This window comes from Macaca nemestrina, chromosome 9 (assembly GCF_043159975.1).
Source record: "Macaca nemestrina isolate mMacNem1 chromosome 9, mMacNem.hap1, whole genome shotgun sequence".
NCBI lineage: Eukaryota > Metazoa > Chordata > Mammalia > Primates > Cercopithecidae > Macaca > Macaca nemestrina.
In genome coordinates this window covers 31,777,741-31,805,698 of record NC_092133.1, presented here as the reverse complement: position 1 = coordinate 31,805,698, position 27,958 = coordinate 31,777,741, and the positions used below count along the sequence as shown (strand labels likewise).

The 27,958-nt window shown below is 40.4% G+C and overlaps 1 protein-coding gene across 4 annotated transcripts in view; it reads right to left on the bottom strand.

Annotated features, from left to right (window-relative positions):
* The window catches only part of ARMH3 (armadillo like helical domain containing 3), a 223,436-nt gene that overhangs the window by 99,398 nt on the left and 96,080 nt on the right, over positions 1-27,958 (bottom strand). For 2 of the 4 annotated variants that reach the window (XM_071069233.1, XM_071069232.1), the window contains 3 exons: positions 20,680-20,762; positions 19,636-19,762; positions 2,536-2,611 (listed from right to left, as the gene is read on the bottom strand). In XM_071069233.1, coding sequence (XP_070925334.1) covers positions 2,536-2,611; positions 19,636-19,762; positions 20,680-20,762 — 286 coding nt within the window. Of the gene's footprint in view, positions 1-2,535; positions 2,612-10,179; positions 10,442-19,635; positions 19,763-20,679; positions 20,763-27,958 lie in introns of those variants that run through there. The other 2 variants (XM_071069235.1, XM_071069234.1) reach the window with 2 other exon arrangements.

The window sequence follows — 27,958 nt, the reverse complement described above, 5'->3', positions numbered from 1 at the left end:
CACTCCAGCCTGAGTGACACAGTCAGACCCTGTCTCAAAAAAAAAGGAAGAAAGATGGGGAAGGGGAAGGGGAAGGGGAAGAATAGGAAGGGGAGGAAGAGGAAGGGGAAGAAGAGGAGGAAGGGAAAGAAGAGGAGGAAGGGAAAGAAGAGGAGGAAGGGGAGGAAGAGGAGGAAGAGGAAGAGGAAGAAGAAGGAAGAAGGAGGAGGAGGAGGAGGAGGACCTATTATTAATTCTCAGCTTTGCCAAGGAACAAATATGGGGACTTCCACAATATACAACATCTTTAAGACTCAGTTTCTTCACTGGGAAAAAGTATATTTTTAAAAGTATATAATATACCCTATAAAGTTTGAAGATTAAAGAAGGTAATGTAAGAAAGAGCAGCACAAAGTCTGGCATTTAATAAGTGAGAATAGATGTCAGAAAAAAAAACGGTAGACTTTTGCAGGCTTAGTACCACCTGTATTTTTCCCTGATCTGGCCTTACTGTGGTGACATTCAATCACTCCTTTCCAATAATCTCTTCAAAAAATTGATTTGTTTGTTTTGAGACAGGGCCTCACTCTGTTACCCAGGCTGCAGAGCAGTGGCATGATCTGGGGCTCACTGCAGCCTCAACCTGACCTCCTGGGCTCAAATGATCCTCCCACCTCAGGCTCCTCAGCAGCTGGGACTACAGGCATGTGCCACTATGCCCAGCTAATCTTTGTTTATTTTGTTTTTTAGAGACAGGGTCTCACTATGTTGGCCAGGCTGGTCTTGAACTCCTGGAATCAAGTGATCCTCCCACCTCTGCCTCCCAAAGGTCTAGGATTACAGGCATGAGCCACTGAGCCTGTCCATGACTGGATCTTTTTGCTGCTTTAGATGTATACTGAGTCAGATTATTAGCAATAGTAAAAATGATGTGATTATTGCAGCAAGTTAATCAGAGAAATTTAAGGAATGAAAATGAAGGTATAGGCCTGATAGTCATACAAAGAGAAGAAAGAGGTTACATGGTAACAAGGCTCAGCCCAGTCCTTTCTTAGCTGTTGGAAAAAGGAGAGGTCAAAAGCTTAAATTAGCTGCTTGATGGCCCTTGGGAAGAACAGGGACAGCAGCCAAGCCAGAAACCACCAAAAGGAAAAGCAACAAAGTAGAAGATAAGGCAAGTATAAAGGAATGTGATCAAGGAAACAGGCCCCACAGGAAAAGGAGCTGCCTGGAAGGCCTACATAAATACATGAATAAGTCAACACAACATAAATTATACCCATATGCACTTCATACCCTAGCCCAGAACCTGGTGCTTCATTCAAACACCCACATTTGTCATGCTGCCCTTGGGTCATAAAGGGATATTTGGGAGAAGGCAGTTTGTAATTTCTGATTCTTACAGAAAATTGCATTTATCATAAGGCCTCATCACAGTATCTGGATTATTTGCTAGGTGCGGATATGCATTTATTTGTGAGATTTATAAAATTGTGTTTGACGCAAAATGACTCTGGGGACAGGTAAGGCAGATCAACCTTCACTGCAATCTTGTTAGCACATCTCACCCCATGATCCCTCATCCCAGTCCTCCTAACACACACATTTCACACTTCTCCTTTTATGCCCAGATGTGCCAAACATGGTAGTAAATCACTGCAGGGACAGGACATTTTACATTTAAATAAAAAGAAAGAAAAGATATAGGAAAAAAAAATCAGAGACCAGCTATGTCACACATTAGAATCTATACCAAGTTGTAAATGTGCATTACTATTACTAGGAATGTCTGGCAAGTCTTACATCTGGAGCTAAATCAAGTTCCCTATCTGTTGGATTTGCCTTTTACTCAATGTTAATTTTTCAATTGTTTATAAGAACAATGTAATAACTGTTGAGAAAACAAAAAATCATAGGCACAAAGGGAGCAAGGAACAGAAAAAAAGTCGACTTTAGGTTTCCCAATGGTGAAAGCACTTTCTCCTCTCCATTTACCAACAGCTCACACCAGCGCATGGGTGGTGCCTCCTCAAGACCCTGACCAACTCCATGCCTAACACAACTTTATCCAATACATATGGCACTCTGTAATTGCCTTGCTGTTTCATAAGCAACCTAAAATGACTCAGCCCCATGGACTCCATTTGCCTCTGTTTACCATAAATAGAACAGTCACGTAAAGTAAAAGGTCAACATTCTAGATCTCCATGAATCATTCACTGAAGGCATGGAGAAAAGCGGAAAATCTTTGGAGAAAAGCTTTCAGATGACCTATACACAGAACACTCTGGCGACTAGCATGCCTGAAAAGGGCTTGTAACCATCTCTCAGTAAAAAAATTCACAGAACAGCCAGCACTTTGAGCTGTTTCAATATGATAAAATAAAATCCTCGTGTACTCCTGCTTTTCCTGATCAAGTACGACAATTTTTCTTCCACTCCTACAGACATCAAGGCTTAAAATAGTAGTAGTGTTTAACACACTCTACTTAGAAAGGTACAATAAACTTAAGGAAGAGCCAAGGAACTCTGCAAGAGATACTTCTCATTCCTTACCTGATATTAACCAATGCATGGGTCACCTTGCTAGCTGCTTCCTTCCACTGGCCTGCATTGGTAGAAAGCCTCAGGACTGCAAAGAAGGAAAGAACACAGATCTGTCAAATCCCCGGCATAAAACACAAACATGAGGAATGAAGACACATCTCAGAATAGCACTCTCAGAATAACCAAACAAAGCCTATGCCAATCTTCTGTTAAAAACATCCTCAGCTTAGATAAAAATACAAGGGCTTATAGAATTCTCTCAACTATTTTCACTCGAGTTTTTTCTCTAACTTCTTTTCACTTTCTATCAAAATACTCTACTCCTTCTCTGCCTTAGGTTTTCCCTCCCCTCTGCTAACAGGGTTCTATAACTTAATTTTTGCATGCATTTACAATCTACACTGGGGTGGTGATGTGAGGGTAACCTGGTTGCCATATTTATCATTTCCCTAATGGTGGGGGGGCTGATTTAGTGGAACTGGCTGGCTTAGTTGATGTCCCTTCCTGCTCTATGTATATGTATAAACTCCTTAACATATAAACTCAGTCAAACAGGACACATCCACATATAGGATGGTCATGTGTCAATCAAGGATTAACCTTTTTTTTCTTTTTAAATTATACTTTAAGTTCTAGGGTACATGTGCACAACGTGCAGGTTTGTTACATATGTATATATGTGCCATGTTGGTGTGCTGCACCAATTAACTTGCCATTTATGTTAGGTATATCTCTTAATGTTGTCCTTCCCTACTCCCCCCACCCCACGACAGGCCCTGGTGTGTGATGTTCCCCACCCTGGGTCCAAGTGTTCTTATTTTTCAATTCCCACCTATGAGTGAGAACAGATTAACCTTTTTTTGCTCCTCTGACTTAACTGTGTGACCTACAAAATGAATCTACAAGAATGTTCTTCCCTTGTGTGACCAAATTCTCTCCCTTTTCCAAACTCACACACAGAGGAAAGATAATAGAAATACAGACCTGAATATATCCTCTATCAGCTATGATCTTCAGAGTCACACATTAAAGTACTTATGCCATTTTAGAAAAGAGACAAAACAGCACAAGTGCTCCTTGAAAGAGCAAGCACATGGTAGGCACTCTAAGTGTATGTTTTAATGAATGCTAATTAATAAGAGCTAAATATATGGAGACTTTACTATGCGCCAGGCACTGGACCAAGTTAGGGTATATGTAATGTAGCATACAGATGAGGAAAACCAAGACTGAGAGGAGACAAGTACAGTAACTGATTGCAGTCATTCACACAAGTTGTCAGTAGTGGAGCTGGAATTTAAACCTGGAGGGAAATGACTCAAGAGCCTACGTTTATGTAGAGAAGAACAAGATCTCTGAAGCCAATGGTCAGGGTCCAAGTCCAGCCCCTGCCACCTACTAGAGAATAACAGCAATACCTATATGAAAGAATTGTTATATATAAAGTTCTTAGATTAGTGCCTGACACATAGTAAATAAATTTTAGCTATTATTAATTTCAATAGACTACCTCCCAAATGAATGAATGAATGTACTGTATCTGAGACTTTCCCAAAAGAAAAAAAGTACGGCCTCACTAACATTAAGAAATGTGTGACCAATCTGTATATGACCTTCATAGCTGAGTACCATCACTATGTACGCCTGACCCAAGATTCTCAAGAGCTATAGCAGCAGGTCAATCAGAGGGGAGCGCCTGTGGCTGTAATAGGGGAAAGAAAGCTCATCTGGCTGCTCTACATCTGTTTCAGCAATGTCTCATGTTTATAAATTCATGCAATTTTATGAAAAAGAAGATAAGACAGAAGGTTTAATAAAACACATCAATAGTGCTGCTTTTTTAATTTATAAGATTTAGTGCAAGGGAATTTGGTATAGTTCCAAGTTAGAGCTCTACAGTCTGAACTCAGGTTTCACTGAGTGCATGTGTGAATTTATTCATGTCATGAACAAAATTGTTTCAGGAAGCCATACATGTATTGTTCAACTCAATTGTGAAATTTATTTAGATGCATTGGTTTTTCACCAGATCCCCCACAAAATCACAAGTTCTCTGATGGTAGAACCTAGACGTTTATGAAATGGAGCTGAATTTTACCTCCTCACATTTTCACAGAGGTATTAAACTCTGTCCACAGATTACTTCTCTGTAATACCCTGTCAGCTCTGTTCCTTACTGAACAGGCACTCAGATGACCTCATCACTGCATTTCCTTTGGAAACGCCATTGGTTTTTACATTCTTTTTTGAGCTACCAAATTGAAACACAAAATTATTTCAAAATTCCCTAAAAGTCTCAAACTAAAGCAATCATTTATGTAGTAAATTATGGTACACAAAAATAATATGCAACCATTTAAAAAGAGACATGAAAATTACAAAAAATACAAATTGTACTTTAAAAAACACAAGCTAGAAGGATATCATGATTACAACTCTGTAGAACTATGTATGCATGTGGGTTAATATACAACAATGAAAACAGCAGTAGTACTAGAACCAAGGAATTATAAGATTTTAAATATTTTCTATGCTTTTCTTTAGTATTGGTAATTGTCTTTGATTTTAAAAATAATAAAAGACAGATTAAAACACGTCATTTATGGTTCTGGGTACCTTCTGTGGAGGTCCTTCCCATACAGTGGACTTCACTGCAGCCAAACAGGAAGATTAAGTGTGTGCCTTTACCAAAAATGTCTTAGTGAGCCGGGCGCAGTGGCTCACGCCTGTAATCCCAGCACTTTCAGAGACTGAAGTGGGTGGATCACTTGAGGTCAGGCATTCAAGACCAGCCTGGCCAACATGGTGAAACCCCATCTCAACTAAAAATACCAAAAAAAAAAAAAAATTAGCTGGGTGTCGTGGCATGTGCCTGTAGTCCCAGCTACTCAGGAGGCTGAGGCAGGAGAATTGCTTTAACCCTGGAGGCAGAGGTTGCAGTGAGCCAAGATTGCACCACTGCACTCCAGCCTAGGCAACAGAGCAAGACTCCATCTCAAAAAAAAAAAAAAAGCTTTCCTCTTCTAGCCAAGATGCAGTAATAAGACATAACTTACCCTCCTACTTTAAACAACAGAAACCTGGACAAAACATATGAAACAGTGGTTGTCAGACATTGGAAAACAAGCAATATAGAATTGTGATCCCCCAAAAGGAAGAAAACAAAGAAGGTGAACCCTGCAGGGCTGGGAAGAAGAATCTAAACAGAAGCCAGAAATCTTGCAAAGTTGAAGATACAGAGATCAGCATTTGGAGAGGCCAAGACATCTAGAGGATGTGGGGCAGAAAGCTGGCAAGGAGGGAGTTTGACAGACAGCTCTGGAGATCCCTTGTATTTCTTGCAGACACTGATCTATGCGTACAGAAGAAGAAACTACCCAAGGCTGAGGGCTAAGAATCACTGGAAAGGAGAAGAAACTGAGGAGCTCATGACACGCTCCGCAATGAAAATAACTTGTGTTTCCACCAGCAAGAGTGGAAAGACCTAGTAACACATGGAGTATCAGGCAGGTTCTGTAAATGGGTACTGCATTTGTAATGGGACAAACTAGCCTACATTCAAGGTTGCTCTTGATCTACCCTCAACCCTTAAAAGCAAAACCTGAAAAGATCCAACTGATTCCACATAACATAATCACATTCCAGAAAAAAGTACAATCTTACATAAAAGAAACATAACAAAATCCAGCATCCACATCATAAAAATCACAATTCTAAATTCTAATGACAAAAATAACCAGGCATGCAAAGAAATAAAAACATATGAACCATAAGAAACAAAAAAATATGAAGCATAAGCACAGGGAAAATCAGTCAGTAGAAACAGACCTAGACATGAAGAAAGACAATGGAAGGAAAAGACAAGGACATTAAAACAGCTATTAGAAATATGTTTCATATATTCAGGAAGACTGAGGAAAATCTGAAAATGATGAGCAAAGAAATGGAAATATTAAAAAAGAAACCCATGGCTAAGCACAGTGGCTAATGCCTATAATCTCAGCACTTTGGAAGGCTAAGGCAGAAGGATTGCTTGAGCCTATATATATATAAAATACATATGTATTATACATTATATAATATATATAATATATGGGGTGTGTGTGTGTGTGTGTGTATATATATATATATAGAGAGAGAGAGAGAGTCCAAACTGAGAAGAGCAGGGACAAAACATATTTGAAGAAATCATAGCCAAAACATTTCCACATTTGATGAAAACTAGAAATGTACAGATTCAAGAAGTTCTAAGAAGCCCAAGCAAAATAAACATAAAGAAAACCATGCCAAGGCATGTGATAATCATATTGTTGAAAATCAATGATAAAGAGAAAATATTAAAAGCATTCAGAGGCTAGGCATGGTAGCTCATGCTTGTAATCCCAGTACTTTGGGAGGCCAAGGTGGGTGGATCACCTGAGGTCAGGAGTTCGAGACCAGCCTGGCCAACATGGTGAAACCTTGTCTCTACTAAAAATACAAAAATTAGCCAAGCATGGTGGTGCACACCTGTAATCTCAGCTACTCGGGAGGCTGAGGCACAAGAATCGCTTGAACCCAGGAGAAAGAGATTGCAATGAGCCCAGATGGCACCACTGCACTCCAGTCTGGGGGACAGAGTGAGACTCCATCTCAAAAAGAAAAAACATTCAGAGAAAAACAAAGATATTATGCACAGAGAAACAAAGATGAAAACAACAGACCTCTTACTAGCAACTATGTAAGCCAGAAAACAAAGAAATGAGATTTTTAAAATAATGAAAGAAAAATTTTACATTAAACAAAAATATGGCGGAGTAAGCCCACTAAAGCCTTATCTCCTGCTGATTACAGCTAAAAACTCCAGACAAAACATGAAAAGTAATTATCTGAGGGCTCTGAAAATTAAACAAAAGCAGACAGATTATAGAGGGAAGTTAAAACTTGGAGAAACACTCACAAGAGGCTCAGTTTCCAGGTTTTATTTTTCCTATTTTCTCTTACATCTTTGCCCCAAGAGTCAGCCGGTTCCAGAGCTGCATAGTGGAACTGTGTGGATGGCTAAAACTCTAAAGCAAGCCTCATCTTTCTGGAGAAAGAAATCGAGAGGCCAGGCGCAGTACCTCATGCCTGCCATCCCAACACTTTGGGAGGCCAAGGAGGGTGGATTACTTGAGTCCATAAGTTCAAGACCAGCCTGGGCAACATGCCGAAACCCTGTCTCTACAAAAAATACAAAAATTAGGCCAGGCACAGAGGCTCACGCTTGTAATCCCAGCACTTTGGGAGGCTGAGGCAGCTGGATCACCTAAGGTCAGGAGTTCGAGACTGGCCTGACCAACATGGTAAAACCCCATCTCTACTAAAAATACAAAACTTAACCAGGCGTGGTGGTGCATGCCTGTAATCCCAGCTACTCCGGAGGCGAGGCACAAGAATCACTTGAACGTGGGAGGCAGAGGTTGCAGTGAGCCGAGATCGTGCCTGGGTGACACTCCAGCCTGGGTGACAGAACAAGACTCTGTCTCAAAAGAGAAAAAAAAAATCCAGAAGATTATAACTAATCTCTGAGTGTATACAACATAACATTAACAATGTCCAGGAGGAGGCCAGGCTTGTGGCTCATGCCTGTAATCCCAGCATTTTGAGAGGCCAAGGCAGGCAGATCACCCGAGGTCAGGAATTCAAGACAAGCCTGGCCAACATGGCAAAACCCCATCTCTACTAAAATACAAAAAATTAGCCAGGCATGGTGGCGGGCACTTGTAATCTCAGCTACTGGGGAGGATAAGGCTGGAGAATCTCTTGAACCCAGGAGGCAGAGGTTGCAGTGAGCCACTGCACTCGAGCCTGGGCGACAGAATAAGACTCTGTCTCAAAAAAAAAAAAAAAAACTGTCCAGGAGGTAATCCAAAATTACTCATCTTATAAAGAACCAGAATATATAATAAAACAGAAAAATGTTACCAATTCTCAAAAGAAAAGGCAAAAACCAGATATCTGAGATGGCACAGATGTTAAAATTATCAAGGACTTTAAAGCAGTTATCATAACTATGCTCCATGAGGAAAAGGTAAACATACTTGAAACGAATAGAAAGACAGAAGTTCAGCAAAGAAACTGAAGCCATAACAAAGAACCAATTAAAATATTTAGAAGTAAAGCTGGGCACAGTGGCTAATGCCTTGTAATCCCAGCACTTTGGAAGGCTCAGGTATGAGGATCACTTGAGCCCAGGAGTTTGAGGCTACAGTGAGCCAAGAGTACACCACTGCACTCCAGCCAGGGTGACAAATATTTAGAAGTAAAACATGTACTATGTGAAATAAAGCATTCACTGAATGGGCTTAAAAGCAGAATAGACTGACAAAGGAGTCAGTGAATATAAAGAATAATAGAAATAATTAAATATGAAGAATAGAGACAAATGGGGGAGGGGAGGGACAGGGCCTTAGAAACATATCGGACAATATCGAAAAGTCTAATCTTTGTGATACTATAGTCTCAGAAAAGGAGGAGACAGAAATTGGGACAGAGTTTCTGCCCCCAGTGAAAAAAGAATGGCTAATAACTTTCCCAAATTTGCTGAAAGTCAAGAGGCTCAGCAAACCCCAAATAGGATGAACTCAAAGAAAAATTGTGCATAGACATCTCATAATCACACTGCTGAAAGCCAAAGATAAGGAAAAAAAAAAAAAAAAACCTTTTAAGAAGCTAGAGAAGGCCAGGCGCGGTGGCTCAGGCCTATAATCCCAGCACTTTGGGAGGCTGAGGCGAGTGGATCACGAGGTCAGGAGTTCAAGACCAGCCTGGTCAAGATGGTGAAACCCCGTCTCTACTAAAAATACAAAAATTAGGCCAGGTGCAGTGGCTCACGCCTGTAATCCCAGCACTTTGGGAGGCCGAGGCGGGTAGATCACAAGGTCAGGAGATCGAGACCATCCTGGCTAACATGGTGAAACCCTGTCTCTACTAAAATTACAAAAAATTAGCCAAGCGTGGTGGTGCTTGCTTGTAGTCCCAGCTACTCGGAGGCTGAGGCAGGAGAATGGCGTGAACCTGGGAGGCGGAGCTTGCAGTGAGCCGAGATTGCACCACTGCACTCCAGCCTGGGCGACAAACCGAGACGCCATCTCAAAAAAATAAATAAATAAATAAAAATAAAAATAAAAATACAAAAATTAGCCAGGCGTGGTGGCAGGCACTTGTAATCCCAGCTACTCGGGAGGCTGAGGCAGAGAATAGCTTGAACCCGGGAGTCAGAGGTTGCAGTGAGCCAAGATCAACCCACTGCACTCCAGCCTAGGTGACAGAGCAAGACTCCGTCTCAAAAAAAAAAAAGCTAGAGAAAAACAACATACTACAAACAATGGAACAATGATTCAAATGACTACAGATTTATTTTCAGAAACCATGGAGGCCAGAAAAAGGAGAATAATAGCTTCAAAGTACTTAAAGATAAAAATTACCAACTAAAAATTCTATATCCAGCTGGGTGCAGTGGCTCACACCTGTAATCCCAGCTACTGAGGATGTTGAGGCAGGAGGATCACTTGAGCCCAGCAGCTTAAGGCTGCAGTGAGCTATAATCACACCACTGCACCCCAGCTTGAGCAACAGAGCAAGACCCCATCTCTTAAAAACTAAAAAAAAAAAAAAAAAACACCAGGCACAGTGGCTCACACCTGTAACCCCAGCACTTTGGGAGGCCAAGGCAGGTGGATCGCCTGAGGTTGGGAGTTCAAAACCAACCTGACCAACATGGAGAAACCCCATCTCTACTAAAAATACAAAAGTAGCTGGGCATGATGGCGCATGCCAGTGATCCCAACTACTTGGGAGGCCGAGGCAGGAGAATCACTTGAACCCAGGAGGCAGAGGTTGCGATGAGCCGAGATTGTGCCATTGCACTCCAGTCTGGGCAACAAGAGCGAAACTAAAAAATAAATAAATAAATAAATAAATAAATAGACCCTATATAGTAGCAAAGTTTCTACACTTTATTGAAGTGGTACAATGCTAACTTTAAGTAGACTGTAAAAGGTATATACAATGTTATCTTAGAGTAACTGCTAAAAAATACAAATATAGCCAAAAAGCCAACTAATAAATTAAAATGGAATATTTAAATATATTCAAATTATCCAAAAGAAAGCAGAAAAGCAGGTACAGAAGAGCCAGAAAGTGGGGGGAGGGGCAAACAAAATAAGTGGTAGAACTGAAACTATATTGATTATTGCATTGTAAATATGCATGGATAATATACCAAATAAGATAGAGATTGTCAGACTGGATAATAAACAAGACCCAACTGCAGGCTGTGTACAAGACAGACACTTTAAATATAAAAATACAGCTAACAGGAAAATATATAAGCCAGCCACAGTGGTATGTGCCTATAGTCCCAGCTACTCAGGAGGCTGAGGCAGAAGGATCAGTTAAGCCCAAGAGTTTGCGGATGTATTGCACTATGATCACATCTGTGAATAGCCACTGTACTCAAGCTATATAGCAAGAACTCACTTCTAAAAAGAAAAAAAATTAAGGTATGCATGCAGATACTAACAATTTAAAAAGCCAGAGTGGCTGTATTAAAGTCAGACAAAGCAGAATTCAGAACAAGGAATACTACCAGGGTGAAGTAGGATATTATATAATGATAAAAGAGTCAATTTGCCAAGATATAATAATCCTAGATGCATATCTATCTAACAGCAGAGCTACAAAACACATGAACCAAAAAGTGAAAAGAACCAAAACGGGAAAACAGACAAACTCACAATTATAGCTGAATGTTTCAACAATCTTCTCTGTCCCAGAAAAATTTGTGAAAACAGAGAACAATATCATCATACAACTCAACCAAACTGAAACTTACAGAACTCTCTACCCACCAAGAACAAAATACAAGTGCATGTGGAATGGACCATTTACCAAGATACACCATACTCTGGGCCATAAAACATGTCTCAATAAATGTCAAAGCATTGAAATAATACAAACAATATTCTTGGGCCAAAACTAAACTAAACTAGAAATTACTAACAGAAGAATATCTGGAAAATCCCTGAGTATCTGAAAATTAAGCAACACATTTCTAAAAACCTCAAAAGTCAAAGAAGAAATTCAAGGGAAATGAGAAAATACATTGAACTTGAAAGACAATAAAAATATAATAAAAAAATTTATGAGCTGCAGCTAAAGCAGTACTTAAAGGGAAATGTATAGTACAAAATATTTATATTAGAAAAAAAGAAAAGTCTCATGTCAATGAACTATGCTTGCACCCTAAAAAACTAGCAAAAAACGAGCAAATTAAACTCAAAGCAAGCAATAAGAAGAAAATAAAGAGCATAAATCAATAAAACATAAAAATGACAGAGAAAAAAATCAATAAAGCCAAAAGCTGGTTCTCTGAGGAGGGGAAATCAATAAACTTGATAAATATCTACCCAAACTGACGAAGAAAAAAAAAAGAAAAAATACAAATTACCAATATAGGGAATGAAAGAGGGAAGCTGAGTACAGACCCTACAGACATTAAAAGTGAATGTTACAAACAACTGTATGCCCCATAAAAGTGACAACATAATAAAACAAACTTCTTCAAAGACACAAACTTCCAAAGGTCACTGCTAAATAGACAACTTAAATAGTCCTGTACCTATTAAATAAATTGAACTTATGGTTTAAAATCTTCCAGGAAAGTAAACTCCAGATGCAGTGGCTTCACTGGTAAATTTTACCAAACATTTAAGAAATAAACCACTCTTAAACAAATTATTCTAGAAAATAGAAGATGAGCGATGAGAGAACACTTCCCAATTCATATTATGAGGCCAAAATTAACTAACATTGAAACCAGAAAAAGACATTTTAAGAAAGTAAAACTACAGACCAATATATCTCATGAATACTAGCAAATTGAATATAATAATATGTAAAAATGATAGGTTATAATCATGTGGGGTTGGTCAACATTTAAAAATCAATCACTATGCTAACAGACAATAGTAGGAAAACCATGTAATCATGTCAATAAATGCTAGAGAATGTTTAACAAAACTCAACATTCATTAATGACAATTCTCAGGAAATAAAATGGAATTTCCTCAACCAGACAGAGGGCATCTATGAACAACCTACACGTAACATCACATTTAATGGAGAATAACCTTAATCCTTTCACCTTAAGACTGGACACAAGGCAAGTATGTCCATCCTTACCCTCTAATTTAACATAACAGTGGAGGCTGTAACCAGTACAATAAGGCAAGAAAAAGAAATAAAAGGCACACAACATTTACATACAACATGAATGTCTACGTAGAAAATCCCAAAAAGGTTACAAAAACTAGTAAACCTAGTAAGTGAGATGACAGGATACAAGATCAAAAATAGCAAGATAACAGGATACAAGACTAAAAATCAGCATTGTTTCTTGCTTGTGTAAAATGGTACACCCACATTGGAAAAGTGAGGACAGTCAAACAGTGTGGCAGTTCCTCAAAAGGTTATAAACACAGAGTTACCATATGACCTAGCAATTCTGCTCCTAGGTATATACTCAACAGAATGAAAACATGCCCACACAAAAATCCGTACATGGATGCTCACAGCAGGATAATTCAGAACAGCAAAAAGTAGAAGCAACCTAAATGTCTACCAGTTGATGAATGGATAAATAAAATGTGGTATATCCATACAATGTAATATTGTTCCACAGTAAAAAGGGAACAAAGTACTGTTACTTCATGGATACAACATGGATAAGCTTTGAAAAGATCCAAAACAAAAGAAGCCAGTCACAAAAGACCACATATTGTTATGATTTCATTTATATAAAATGTCCAGAATAGGCAAATTTACAGACACAGAGAATAGATTAGTGATTGCCTAGGGCTCAGGAGATTGCAGTAAATGGGGTCACCTCTCATGGGTAGGTTTCCTGTTGGGGTGATGAAAATGCTCCAAAGTTCATTGTGGTGATGGTGGTACAACTCTCTGACTATACTGAAACTCATCAAATTGTATGCTTTAATGGGCAGATTATATGGCAGGTGAATCATACCTCATAAAGCTGTCATAGTAAAAAATAAAAAAGTAGTTTTTCTGCATATTGGCAATGAACAATTAAAAATTAAAATTTTCAAAAATACTAATAGCACCAAATGCCATGAAATACATTAAGATAAATCTAATAGAATATATGCAAGATTTTCATGTTGAAAACAACAAAACATTGGTGTGAAAAATCAAAGACTTCAATAAATAGATATATTTTGGGCCGGGTGCGGTGGCTCAAGCCTGTAATCCCAGCACTTTGGGAGGCCGAGACGGGCGGATCACGAGGTCAGGAGATCGAGACCATCCTGGCTAACACGGTGAAACCCCGTCTCTACTAAAAAATACAAAAAACTAGCTGGGCGAGGTGGCGGGCGCCTGTAGTCCCAGCTACTCGGGAGGCTGAGGCAGGAGAATGGCGTAAACCCGGGAGGCGGAGCTTGCAGTGAGCTGAGATCCGGCCACTGCACTCCAGCCCGGGCGACAGAGCGAGACTCCGTCTCAAAAAAATAAATAAATAAAATAAATTTTTTTAAAAAGATATATTTTGTCAGGGATTGTAAGGTACATTATCAAGATATCAGCTTTCCCCAAAATGATCTATAGGTTTGCCATAGTCCCAATCAAAACTCCAGTAAGCTTTTGATTAAAACATATACTTGCTGGGTGCAGTGGCTCATGCCCGTAATCTCAGCACTTTAGGAGGCCAAGGCAGGAGGATCGCTTGAGCCCAAGAGTTCAAGACCTACCTGGGCAACATAGGGCAACCTCATCTATACAAAAAAACAAAAATAAATTATCCAGGCATGGTGACGTACACCAGCTACTCAGGAGGCGGAGGTGGGAGGACTGCTTGAGCCCTGAAGGTCAAAACTGCAATGAGCTGTGATTGAGTCACTGCACTCCGGTCTGGGTGACAGAGCAAGACACTGTCTCAAAAAAAAGAAGAAAGCCAGGCACAGTGGCTCACACCTGTAATCCCAGCATGTTAGGGAGGCTGAGGAGGGCAAATCACTTGAGGTTGGGAGTTCAAGACCAGCCTGGCCAACATGGTGAAACCCCATCTCTACTAAAAGTAAAAAAAATTAGCCAGGTATGGAGGCGTAGGCCTGTAATCCCAGTTACTTGGGAGGCTGAGGCAGGAGAATTCCTGGAACTCAGGAGGTGGAGGTTGCAGTGAGCTGAGATTGTGCCACTGCACTCCAGGCTGGGCAACAGAGTGAGACTCCGTCTCAAAAAAAGAAAAAAAAGGAGGAAGGAAGAAAGGAAGGAAGCAAGGCGGTTGGGGGAGGGGGGCGGAGGATGAGGAGGAGGAAGAAGAACAACAAAAATAACAACAAGAACAAACAGCAGCAGCAGCAGCAACCAAATTCTTACAGAAAAGTTCTAAATAACTTATACAGATACTCTTTTCTGCAGGTGGTGGAGCTTAACCTCCCTATCCCCTAACTTTTTATGTTGGCTGCATTTAGTGATTTGCTTCCATGATAAAAACAAAAAGAAAAGAAAATAAAGAATAGACTATGAAAAAGTAGAAAAAATTACAACTCTGTGGTGGAGAAACATGGCGAACACTACCTTAACCAAGTGATCAAGATTAGTATCATCAGTGGTAAGTCAGGGTACTTGGACTGTGTGGCATTTTTCTCTATAATCCACAATCCAAGTCAAACCATGAGTAAAACACAAGACAAACCCAAATCGAGGAACATTCTTGAAAACTATCAGGGTCACAAAAAAACAAGGAAACACAAAGAAACAGTCACAGACCAGAGAAGACTAAGGAGTTACGATGACTAAATATAATGTGGTAACATGGATGGGATCCTGGAATACAAACAGGACATTAGTAGAAAAATTGGTAGAATCTAAATACACTTTAGAGTTTAGGTTTGTTTTTATGTGGTTAAAAAAAAAAAAAGAAAGAAAGAAAAGAAAAGAAAGAGAAAAGGAAAAGGAAAAAGAAAAAGAAAAGGAAAAGAAAAGAAAAGAAACACACACATCTCATAAAATTTACCCTCTTAACCATTTTTTCAAAAAAGACTCATCAATGGCAGTAGTAAGAAGGGGGAAAAGAGAAGTTCAATCTTTTTAACTGACTGTGAATGACTGAGATACTTTACTTTTGGAGCAGCTGCTCTTAACCATTTTTAAGCATACAATTTAGGTGTTAAGTACATTTACACTGTTGTAAAACAGATCTCCAGAACTTCTTCACCTTGTAGAACTGAAACTCTACACACATTAAGCAACTCTCTTTGTCTCCTCCCAAAGCCCCTGGTAATCATCATCCTACTTTCCATATCTGTGAATTTAACTACTTTGGATACCTCATATAAGTACCACCCCTTTGTGACTGCTTTATTTCACTTAGCACAATATCTTCAAGGTTCATACACACTGTAGCATGTAACAGGACTTCTTTCCTTTTGAAGGCTGCATAATATCCCACTGGGTGTATATACCACATTTTGTTTATCTATTCATCTGTCAATGGACACTTGAGTTGCTTCCACCTTTTGGCACTTGTGAATGGTGCCATTATAAACATTGGTGTGTACTGTTTTTTGTTTTTTCTTGAGATAGGGTCCCACTCTGTCACACAGGCTGGAGTGCAGTGGTACAATCTCAGCTCACTGCAACCTCAGCCTCCTGGGCTCCAGTGATCCTCCCACCTCAGCCTCCCAAGTAGCTGGGACCATAGGCATGCACTGCCACGCCTAGATAAATTTTTGTATTTTTGGTAAAGACAGGGTTTTGCCATGTTGCCCAGGCTGGTCTCGAACTCCCGAGCTCAAGTGATCTGCCTACCTCGGCCACCCAAAGTGCTGGGACTACAGGTGTGTGCCACCATGCCTGGCTAATTTTTGCAATTTTAGTAGAGATGGGGTTTCACCATGTTAGCCAGGCTAGTCTTGATCCTCCTGCCTTGGACTCCAAAGTGTTGGGATTACAAGCGTGAGCCACCGTACCCAGCCCCCCCCCTTTTTTTTTTTCAAATGAGCAAAAGATATGAGCAAATACTTCACCAAAGAAGATATATGGATGGCAAATAAGGACAGGAAAAGATGCTCAACATCATTACTCATGCAAAGTTAAAAACACAATGAAGTAGCACTATATATCTACAAGCAAACAACAGCAACAGCAACAACAAAAACAAAAAAACAAAAGTGGAGAATATCAAGTGCTGGTTACAATATGGAATGATGACAGCTCTCATGCATTGCTGGAGAGAATGTAAAATAGAACATCACTTTGGAAAATGGTTTGGTGGTTTCTTATACAGTTAAAACATACTTACCACAACACCCCAAAATCCCATTGCTAGGCACATAGCCAAGTGAAATAAAAACTTGTGTTCATGCTGGGCACAGTGGCTCACACCTGTAATCTCAACACTTTGGGAGGCCAAGATGGGCAGATTGCTTGAGCCCAGGAGTTCAAGACCAGCCTGGGCAACATGGCAAAACCCTGTCTCTACTAAAATTACAAAAAGTAGCCGGGTGTGGTGGCATGTACCTGTAGTCCCAGCTACTTGGGAGGCTGAGGTGGGAGGATTGTTTGAGCTCAGGAGGTCAAAGCTGCAGTGAGCCATAATTGTGCCACTGCACTCCACCGTGGGTGAAAGAGCAAGACCCTGTCTCAAGAAAAAACAAAAACAAAAAAAACTCTGTATTCACTAATGTATAAGAATGTTAACAGGAGCTTTATTTATCATTGCTAAAAACTGGAAACCTTACAAATGTCCTTAACCTGACAAATGGACAAACTAAGATGGTAATTCATACAATGAAATATTACTCTGTAGTAAAAAGGAAGGAACTACTCATACATGCAATGACATGGATAAATTTCAAATGAAATACTATATGAAAGAAGCCAGACTCAACAGGTTATATGATTCCATCTATAAGATATTCTGGAAAAGGCAAAACCATGAGAACAGAAAACAGATCAGTGGTTGCTCGGGGTTGTGAGTAGACGGAGGAACTCACATGTGAGTTCCTATGTGTTCATAGGAACACAAGGGAAATTTTTTGGATAGTGAAACTCTTCTATATCTTGATTTTTGTGATAATTACACTACTATATGCATTTGTCAAAACTCAAAACTGTACATTTAAAAGGATGGTTTCTGCCATGGATGTAAATTATGCCTCAAAAAGGTTAATAAAAAACATGTTTTTTTTCACCAGAAGTTTATATAAAACAGAGCACTGAAACATGCCACCTCCTACTGTTTGCTATGTTTCAGTTGTTGAAAATTTTCACTTTCCTATTTGTGCCCTCCTGGTTAACATTTTTATTCCCTTGGCAGATTTAGACATTCACAGGTATCTTCTCTTATCTTGTTGCTATAGCTACAAGGGTTTATCTCATTTGATTAGTTACATGTGGCCCCGCTGAGCAGGTATGTCAGACTTTTATAAAATATCTCCCCAACTCCAACTCTTTCCTTTCCTCATTGAAAAGCATGTTTATTCATCTACCAATGAGTGCTAAAACCGCTGGGGCAGCTCTTTACTCTTGGAAAATTCTGCATTCTACGTTCTCAGGAAGTTGGTGAAGCCAGGCAGATGCAAACCACACTAGGGTATCCTGAGCACATCTAGCCAACGTAAAGTCTATTAGAGAGTTCTTATGTAAGGCTGCCAAGCTCCTAAAAAAAAAGAGATGGGTCTTGATGGGACAACTGAAACTTGCTGTTGCATGGGCAACTGACTTGATGCTAAAACTATTACAATGAGAGAGAAGAGATACTTTAAAAACCTGGGTCCTTGCAGACATTGTTGAGCAACTGATCATACCATTCTAGAATTTCATATAATTTTCCTACTCTTTAAGATAGTTTTAAGTCCGGGTTTTCTGATACTTGCCATTGAAAACATCCTACTACTACAAGGCCCTACTTGCACTGCCTAAGACATTATAGCAAAGGTTCTCTTATAAAGTTCTCTTAAAAGTTTTCCTTCACTGCTCTAAAAAATAAAGTATACTAGAAAAAAATATTTTCCTCCCAGGCAATCCTTCTTTTCCACTGCTGCTTCTATTCTTTCTCCTGGTACTTGTTCCAAATCCTCTCCACTTTTCTCATGATACAGGAGTCCCAAGGAGAGGTTGGGGTTTTCACAATTAATCTCATCACAAAGGATGAAGCAAACTAATCTACAGTGACAGAGGCAAATCAGTGGTTGCCCAAGGATGAGGCACAGTGGGTGAAGGAGGTGAAGAAGACATGAGAGGATTCTAAAGAGATACAAAGAAACTTGGGAGGTGATGGATATGGTTATTATCCTGATCATTGTGATGGTTTCACATATATACACATATATCAAGACTCATTAAAATTTGTATAATTAAAATGTGTACAGTTTATATATCTATTATACTTCAATAAAGCTAATAAATTTGGGTTTTAAAAATAAGATAGTTTTACTGAGTGGCTGTTTCTGTGCAATCTACAGAGATTTTTCCTTAACCTTTATACTACAGGTAGAATTAACTAGGCCCTTATCCCAAACTTATGGGGACATATGACTTCTTTCAGAAATAAGTTATACTTGCTATAGCTGGAGAGTACATTTCGGTGAGCCAATCACCAAAAGATTTCCAAAAAAAGATTTTTATCTAATGCCCACTTCCACTTGTAAGTTATGCTAAAAATACATAGGTACACTAAGATTCCTTAAAATCCTGGACATCCTCAAATTACACAGTGTTCTGGGATCCAAGTTCTTTTATTTGCTGCTGTCAATTCCCACCCACTCCTTCACCTCCTTCTCCCTGGCATTCAATGAATCCACAAGCCTCCCTATTCTCTCTCTCTCTCACAAACAGCAACAAAGGGCTGCTAACCAGCTTTATACTGAGATGAAATCTGAATTCCTGAAGGCAAAAAGGCCCCAACATACCTTCCTATTGCCTGAGAAGAGGAAGCTACTATATTTCTGTGCCACACAAGGCACCAAACAACTAGAGGAGAATCTTTCATAGTCTTTTCCTCTTATATGCCAAAAGCTAGACAAACGGTGGAGAGAGGAGTAAAAAGAAAAGGCAGCTTACCCATGGAGTAGAGGTTGTCAAAGCTCTGGTGCATGCGGATAATCTCATAGTAAAGTTCATCATAGCTGCTGGGGGTTGGCAGAAATGTGTCGCCATATGTGATAAACATATTAAATAGGTTCACAATCTAAAAAAGAAAGAAAGGCCCATATATGGGCATCAGGCTATGAAGACTAGAAATTATCAGTGGTGTGCTGTAGCCAGCTCTTACTGTCACACAAGAGTTGACTGTAAAATTTCATGAATTTTGTAAGCCAGTTATTAAACACAGTCATTATTAAAAATTTCATTCATATAAACTTATAATTAAATAAATTATATTAAAATGAAAGTAATAAATACTAAAAACTTATCACTTCCTAATTATTTTCTACCTTTTACTATAACCTATGCTCTGGAGATTTATAACTATTATATCTGTGTGGTGGAAATGTCATATAATGGTGTGCTACTGCACATTGCTTCCCAATTCTGCATGACTCTGATATCACATTGATAGCTTGAAATTGGCCATGGTGGGTGTAGCTCTACAATGAAACTCAGCAAATGCTATGAATCAAGACTTTTTTCCCTCTAATGTTGAACATTTAAGAACACATTGTATAATATCCTAAGAAGATAGTCAAACTGCACAATGGCCTCCTTCTATCCCAAATAACCAGCCAGATAAACAATCATCTGTAATGTCCCTCAGAAACCAAGTGCAGCCATGATGGAACCTTCAGAGGGTCTGTTATTTACCAACATAGAGACCGCAGTAGTATACAGTAGTCTCTCAGTTGGGACCAAGGCTCACTATTCATACAGAGAGATCTAACCTATACCCACCCCTGCCAGATGATATATTTTCACGAAGGAAAGAGAGTCATCCAAAGACATAGGTGAGAGTGGGGACCACCAGTCCAGATTCTGATCCAAAAATATATATATAGGTCTGGTTCCCTCTATGGCTTAGTCCCCAGACCACCAGCTCCTGTTTCAAACCAGTTCATTTCTGCCTTAGCATATGGCTTCAGAAAAAGAAGTATTTGTTTTGATACTCACCATAAGGGCTAAAGTAAAAATGTTGTGTTTGGCCAAAAGTACAGTCTCGTTTGACATAAGGAACTTCAGCAAATTTATCAAGGCTTTAAAAAAAAAAAAAAAAAGACATCAACAAGCTATTCAAACCATGATTAATAAAATTAAATTAAAAACAGACTAGCTCTAAAAAAATCTGGGGGGTTACAGTGAGTGAGTCTCAGCCACCAAGGTCTTTTAAAAAGCAGGTAAGGTAGGTATATTTGAGGAAAGCACTCACCTTCCCAAGCACGTGTCTGCTTATCTGCTCATGGAAGGTTGTTAAATATCTACTTCTTTTTGCCACTTCTTAAATAGCAATTAAGCTCAGAAATTTGACTATAAAACTGACATCTTGGCGTTTCAAATTTACTCCCACATGGTGATTTCCCCATCAAACTTGCTCAATTTACAGCTGAAAATGAGGGTCCCCCTTCCACCCTCAGCTGCTAGCTTCTATTGTCACCAAGCCTTAGACATGTATCTGTTTCAGACATCATTGCTAAGAGGAATATGTATCCAATCTAAGTGGTCACCAGACATGGCAGCTATACTGTAGAACCTACAGCTGGGCTGCAGCTCTAGATGAGGAGAGCTCATAAAGAGAAAAAAAGCCCTTAACTGCTCTAACTATCCAAACAAACTGAAGCTTGCGCTGACCGCTTGTGACCACGACAACATTTACTGAAATCTCTTTCTGCTTGGCAACTCTTAGTGAGGGGAGAGATTTCTAAAACCCAAGCAACCTCAGTAGAGACTGACTGCCAAGTCCCTAGGTTAACAGTGCAGCTTCAGACTATTTTGCAAATAAATATTAAGCATAAAAGAAGTTATCAGTTACCTTATACTCATTCACCTAGCACACTTTGTCCACAAAATGAGTCCTGCTTCTCTGCCCATCTCAGATAATGCTCCTGTACCTACCTCCCCTACTTGATGGGATACTATAAAAGGGGTTCAGTAGCTGCAGGCAATGTGTGGTCCTTCTGTCTTCTCCCTCTCAAACCCCCACCTTCCACAGACCCAAGAAAAGGCTCGACCTCTCTTTTTCTAGGACCATATCTGCTTCTTTGCCAGCAAAGAAGTTCATTCTCCCATGATCTCAGAGTTTTGTGTGAAGTTTACTACTCTTAAAGAAGAGATGTGAGCTTTGATTTGGAACAGCAGGGAATAATGAGTAGGAGTGAGACTCTCCAGACTCTTGCTGCCTGCCACACAACACCCCTCACTCTCAATCCTTTAAAAGCACAGGTACAGTAAAGAAACAGCAGGCAAGGAAAGTACAAGAGGCTGGCTTCACCCACATTCTGTTTCTAAAGCCTGAATCTTCCTCTCAAATAGCAAAAAAGCCTTGCCAGGCATGAAGGAGACAGGCATCTTCATTTATAAACTCTTTACCGTGGCCCCGATTTGAGTTCTCTGGGGTTTCATAATGAAAAGGCAAATGATAGGCAGCTGGCCCTTTTAATGGTGTCTGTTACGTGATCAAGTGATCTGCTGGACTGCAGGGAAAAAAAGGCTCCATGGAGCCCATTCAGGATCACACAACCTGCTTAGCTCCTACAAGGAGCACAGGAATAAGGGGCCTAGCTAAAATCCACATAAAAATTACTAACCCAAACTTCCCTCCTTAAAGAAGATCACCTTGCTGAGCCACGTAGGGACTGCCCACCCCACCACCTAATCCCCACAGCTTAGACAAGCCCTGTTAATGATATACCTGACAATCGGACTCTATAAACTCACAGAGGTGAGAGAAAGGATGGGCAGCATGCATGGCGTTCTGTAAAACGTAATGGCTAGAGACAAAGCAGCTTTTGTACACATCCAATCAACAAGGGCTTTTGTCCCCAGAACACACAGCACAGAGATGCAGCCTCAGCAGTGGCTATGTGGTAATTAAAGGGCAGGAAACCTGGAGAAAAGGATGCGGGAGCAATGATTTATTGCTCCTCTGCTGGACTATAGCTAGTCTTGATCTCTGGGATTCAGAGTCCAGGATGACAACATGATAAATATTAGAGGAGGAAGACAGCAATTCTGGCACAGGCCAAGAGACAACCTGTGTCCCAACAGCCACAGGCATTAGCAGAGCCAGAGTACTGAAAGGGAGAGTCCAGTACTGCAATACTCTGAGAGTCAGTGCCAGAGCGGCTTGCATTCTGCCCCTGAAAATGCAGGTCAGATATTCTGCTCCCCAAAGAACCAAGGTCTTCTCACCTGGAAGTAAGAATTCTCTACAGGGGCCAGGCGCGGCGGCTCACGCCTGTAATCCTAGCACTTTGGGAGGCCAAGACAGGCAGATTGCCTGAGTTCAGGAGTTCGAGAACAGCCTGGGCAACAGGGTGAAACCCTGTCTCTACTAAAACACAAAAAATTAGCTTGGCATGGCGGCATGAGCCTGTAGTTCCAGCTACTCGAGAGGCTGAGGCAGAAGAATTGCTTGAACCCAGGAGGCAGAGGTTGCAGTGAGCTGAGATCGCGCCACTGCACTCTACCCTGGGCGACAGAGTGAGACTCTTTGTTAAAAAAAAAAAAAAAAAAGAGAGAGAGAGAGAATTTTCTCTACAGAGAATTTAACAGGCAACTAAAATGAAACCTCTGACATCACAGATGGTAACTCTTCTTCAAAAGAGAATGTCCCAAATATCCCATGAAATAGTGCTTTTCTCCATCATCATCTCCCTGACTTCACACTCGCTATATCAACTGCTCAGTGTCCTATACACCACTACACACAGATTTTAGCCTCTGACCTGATATGATGGGAGTTTTAAGTCTGTGAGGCTTTGACATAGCTGATTATAGATTTTTAGAGAAAATACCTTAGGTTATTTAATCCAATTTCCTCATTTTTTGATAAGAAAACTCCATGCCCCATTCCACCCCCACCCCAAACTAGCTGGTGACTAAGCTGGGACTAGAACCTGGTCTCCTGTTTAGTGTTCTTTCTACCATCCCATTAAGAAGATAAACAAGCTGGGTGCGGTGGCTCATGCCTGTATTCCCAGCACTTTGGGAGGCCGAGGAGGGCGGATCATGAGGTCAGGAGTTTGAGACTATCCTGGCCAAGATGGTAAAACCCTGTCTCTACTAAAAAATACAAAAATTAGCCAGGCGCGGTGGTGAGCACCTATAATCCCAGGTACTCGTGAGACTGAGGCAGGAGAATCGCTTGAACCTGGAAGGCGGAGTTTGCAGTGAGCCGAGATCAGGCCACAGCACTCTAGCCTGGGCGACAGAGCAAGACTCTGTCTCAAAAAAAAAAAAAAAAAGATTAAACAAATAAAGGTACGAGATCAAGATGAATGTTAAAGTGGGGTTGCAGCTTACTATAAATAGTATGCTTGTTAAAGTGGGGTTGCAGCTTACTATAAATGGTATGCTTAGACCTGCTGACTATACTGTTACCAGTACTTCTCTAGACTCTGGTTTATAACTTTCTCTACCTGTTAGCTGCTCTATGTCATTTTCATGTATTTGGTCCCCGTTTTCCCTTGGTCCTCAGCTACTTGTTAAAGTACAAGTATTTAATACCTCATTATTGCGTTCCTGTCACTCACTGGCAGCACAAAAAGATTCCCAGAAGCTTTGCTCAGCATGAGCCACCTCAGCAGGGCTCTCCGCCAGCTCCTTGGCCTGCTCTCCGCTGTCTTATCTACATCTCAGCTCTCACCTCCACCTCTCTATCCCTTGTGGCTGCTTTCTCTCTCTCTTTTTTTTAAGCACACAACTATCAACTAAAACTGTTCCTAATTCCCTCAGTCAGTGTTGCCTTCTTCAAAATTAGATACTGCCAATGGAAGATGACTGGATACGGACATTAAAGGGAGCCAAGATCCCCTTTCTTTAGGCCCAAAACAAAACCAAAAAATGGGTATAAACAATAACCAGGTTTATTTATAAACTATTATAGACTGAGTTTTGCACAGGGTTTATGCCAGAAAAGACAGGTTTAGGCCAAAGAAGAAAATGCCCTGTGTCAAGGGCAGTTTCAAGGACAGCAGAGAACTGGCACTCAGAATCTCAGTGCCAACACACAGCTCATGCTGGCAGGCTCCTGACTCACCCCCTCTACATACACACACATTTTTAGAAAACTGGCCTTGATCCACTTGTCCACTTGATGCCATCTGGGCACATGACCAGCCAAATTGTTCCAAGGACACTCACAGAAGTAGCAGTACATACAGGGAAGAGTTAAGATAACTAAAAAATAAGGGGATGATTGCCTAAACATAGTATTGTTAATCAGTCATACATCTGTAAGACTTTGCAATCAGGTACAGTAAATGTTGTAGTCATTATGAAGATATGAGGGACAAGATGTACCATTTAATTTAATCCTTTGCTTTATCATGTTTCTCATTGTTAAATAATAGTTTCTAAAATGAAGTGGGGGATAAACAGCTAACACGAGATTCTTCACCAAAGGCCTGACTCCTGGTCTGAGAGATTTCCAACGAAGCATGACCTTATGGTATAGAAACTTAATACTGTGTAAACAGCTTTACCCACTAGGTGAGCAATGGCTGCTCACTCCCTCAAAAGAGAATGGCATGGCTTGTTGCAGAGAATATCCTTTTGGACAAGGGCAAGCTTGGTAGTTGAGACCTTCCAGACCTTAAGAGATAATGCCCAAGGGCCCATATTCCACATCCCTTGGAATGGGCTGTTCCAAAATACCAATGCCAAGAGATAAATCACAGAGGAATGCATAATTTCCTCTAGAAGAGTGACAACAACTACAAGTTAATGACTGTGCCCAGAAGCTCACACAGAGCATCTCAAACTTTCCTTTTTTTCTAATACCCTCTATCTGATACCTTAAAAAGAGACATTTAACTACAGAAATCACCTTCCTCAAGCTGCATTCACCTCTTTTCAAAGTGAGAAACACCATGGTCATAAGTGGCAGGAAAGGTAACACTTATTAGGTGCCTGCTAGGTGCTAGATATTATGTAAAGCACTTAAAGTATATTCTTCTCACTGAATCCTCTTAACAATCTGATGAAGTAGGTATTATTGTTCCCATTTTATGGATGAGCAAATCAAAATTCAGAAAGGTTAAATAAATTACCCAAAGCCAATACACTCATTGGAGCTAAACTGCATTAAGGACAAATCATGCTGGGGAGAAGAAGGTCTCTGAACTCCCACCGCTGCGGTCTATGAAACTACTGGATCCACCGAAACTTCAATTTAAAAAACATTTGTTGGGGATACAGGAGCTATCTAGGGCCAGTATTTATATTTGCGACCAAAAACCATACTTTGATCACAATTCCACTGATTAGCCCCTCACATATCAAAGTGACCAAAGGAAAAATCCTATAAGCTCAGAGTACATCTCTTTTTTTCTTTCTTTTTTTTTTTTTTTGAGACAGAGCTCAATTCTGTTGCCCAGACTGAAGTGCAGTGGCGTGATCTTGGCCCACTGCAACCTCTTTCCAGGTTCAAGAGATTTTCCTGCCTTAGCCTCCCAGGTAGCTGGGATTACAGGCACCCATCACCATGCCCAGCTAAGTTTTGCTTCTTTTTTTTTTTTTTTGAGACGAAGTCCCGCTCTGTTGCCCAGGCTGGAGTGCTATTGTGTGATCTCGGCTCATTGCAAGCTCCACCTCCCAGGTTCACACCATTCTCTTGCCTCAGCCTCCCAAGTAGCTGGGACTGCAGGCGCTCGCCACCACGTCTGGCTAATTTTTTGTGTTTTTAGTAGAGATGGGGTTTCACCATATTAGCCAGGATGGTCTCGATCTGACCTCGTGATCTGCCCGCCTTGGCCTCCCAAAGTGCTGGGATTACAGGCGTGAGCCACCACGCCTGGCAATTTTTGCATTTTTAATAAAGACAAGGTTTTGCCACATTGGCCAGGCTGGTCTCAAACTCCTGACCTCAAGTGATCTGCCCACTTTGGCCTCCCAAAGTACTAGGATTACAGGCATGAGCCACCATGCCTGCTCAGAGTACATCTCTCTAAATGTCTCAGGACTTCACTCCGCTGGCCTAAGATAATTAAACCCACACAATCTCAAAAAAACAAGAGATTGCAGGAATTCAAATAAGTATTTGTACACCCATGTTTACAGCAGCATCATTCACAACAGCCAAAAGGTGGAAGCAACCCAAATGTCCATCAACAGATGAATGAATAAACAAAATATGGTATATACATATGGCAGAATATTATTCAGCCTTAAAAAGGAAGAAAATTCTGACAACACAGATGAACCTTGAAGATATTATTCTAAGTGAAATAAACCAGTTACAAAAGGACAAATGCTGTTTAATTCTACTTAAATGAAATACCCAGAGTAATCAAATTCAGAGTTAGTGGTTGCCAGCGTCTGGCATGAGGGGGAATTAAGTATTATTGCTGGCCGGACACGGTGGCTCACACCTGTAATCCCAGCACTTTGGAGGCCAAGGCAGGTGGATTACCTGAGGTCAGAAGCTCAAGACCAGCATGCAACATGGTGAAACCCCGTTTTTACAAAAAAAAAAAAAAAAAATTGGCCTGGCATGGTGGTGCATACCTATAGTCCCAGCTACTCGGGAGGCTGAGGCAGGAGAATCACTTGAACCCAGAGGCAGAAGTTGCAGTGCACCAAGATCGCACCACTGCACTCCCACCTGGGCAACAGAGTGAGACTCTATCTCAAAAAAAAGAAAGAAAAAAAAAAAGAGTTATTGTTTAATAAGTACTGAGTTTCAGTTTGAGAAGATAAAAAAAAGTACTGGAAATGGAAGGTAGTAATGGTTGCACAATGTGAATATACTTAATGCCACTGAACTATATGGTTAAACATAGTTACAATGATAAATTTTATGTTTATTTTACCCCAATTAAAAAGAAAAACAAGAGGTCAAGGTCTTTCTTTCCACAAACACTCCCAAGAGCCTCACAAACACTCCAGTCTCACTTTCTGTAACCTCTGCATAACTGACTGACTGACATTCACATCAAAGTACACCACACTGAGTACAGGGACAAACGTACAAAGACGCTTCCTCACTGATAGGGAAAAGGAAAGGAGCCAAATATACCCAATCAACAGAGAGCCCATGGACTTGAGCAGGAACGCAAATTCAAAATGAACCCCGAGTAGCCTTCAGCAACACTATGGCAATCTTCAAAATAATCACCAAAGTTCACCATCCAAACTAACAATGCACTAAGTACCAACACTATCCTACAAAATCCTTAGAGACCCTGGGTTTGACTCCTAATCCTTGCTGTTTCATCTGTTATACTTAATTAGG